The 812-nt window shown below is 59.1% G+C and overlaps 1 protein-coding gene across 1 annotated transcript in view; it reads left to right on the forward strand.

Annotated features, from left to right (window-relative positions):
- The window catches only part of LOC104496539 (astrotactin-2), a gene marked incomplete at both ends in the record, with an annotated part of 114,229 nt that extends 113,464 nt beyond the window's left edge, over positions 1-765 (forward strand). Inside the window, one exon of the mRNA XM_010139671.1 lies at positions 661-765. Coding sequence (XP_010137973.1) covers positions 661-765 — 105 coding nt within the window. The remainder of the gene's footprint in view (positions 1-660) is intronic.
- Positions 766-812: the final 47 nt, after the last annotated feature.

Consider the following 812-nt stretch of genomic DNA (forward strand, 5'->3'; position numbering starts at 1 on the left):
CAGTGTGAAGCCAGGACACCCCCCCTGGATCCCAGCGTGGTCCCCAAGGGCATCAGCACCTGCATCATCTTGGGGTCCTTTGTGGCATTCCTCCTTCTGCCCTCTGGGGCAGAAATGGGCTGTGCAAGTCCATGGCAGCATCTCCATCCCCACCAGCTCCAGGCAGCCGCAGCCGTTGACGTTCTGATCCCGGCTGATCCTGCCAGCAGCCCAGACACACCACAGCATGACCCTTGGAGGAGGTTACTGTAGAATCTTGGAATGGTTCAGCTTAGAAGGGACCTTTAAGGGTCACCTAGTCCAAGCCCCTGCAGGGAGCAGGGACATCTGCAACCAGAGCAGCTTCCCCAGAGCCCCAAGGTCCAACCTAACCTGGGATGATGCTAGCGATGGAGCTTCTCCCACCTCTCTGGGCCGCCTGGGCCAGGGTCTCCCCACCCTCAGCATAAGTATTTTCTTCTTTAGATCTAGTCTCCCTCTTCTAGTCTCAAACCATCACCCCGGTCCTGTCGCAACAGGCCCTGCTGAGACATCCCTGCCGCCATCCTGTTTCTCACCCCTGCAGCGTGTAGCAAAGCAGTTGCCTGGTGTGAGCATTAAGCATTTCCTGGAGCGCGGCTGCGGGGCAGCAGGGGCTGAGCATCGGCTCTTCCTTTGCAGGGGACATCAAGTACGACGAGGCGATGGGCTACCCCATGGTGCAGCACTGGCGGGTCAGGAGCAACCTCTACAGGGTGAAGCTGAGCTCCATCACTCTCTCTGCAGGTGAGGGTTTCTTGTGGCAGGGAGACGTGTGTCTGCACTGGAGGGGG

This window comes from Buceros rhinoceros, unplaced genomic scaffold (genome assembly GCF_000710305.1).
Source record: "Buceros rhinoceros silvestris isolate BGI_N320 unplaced genomic scaffold, ASM71030v1 scaffold5717, whole genome shotgun sequence".
In the NCBI taxonomy this organism is placed as follows: domain Eukaryota; kingdom Metazoa; phylum Chordata; class Aves; order Bucerotiformes; family Bucerotidae; genus Buceros; species Buceros rhinoceros.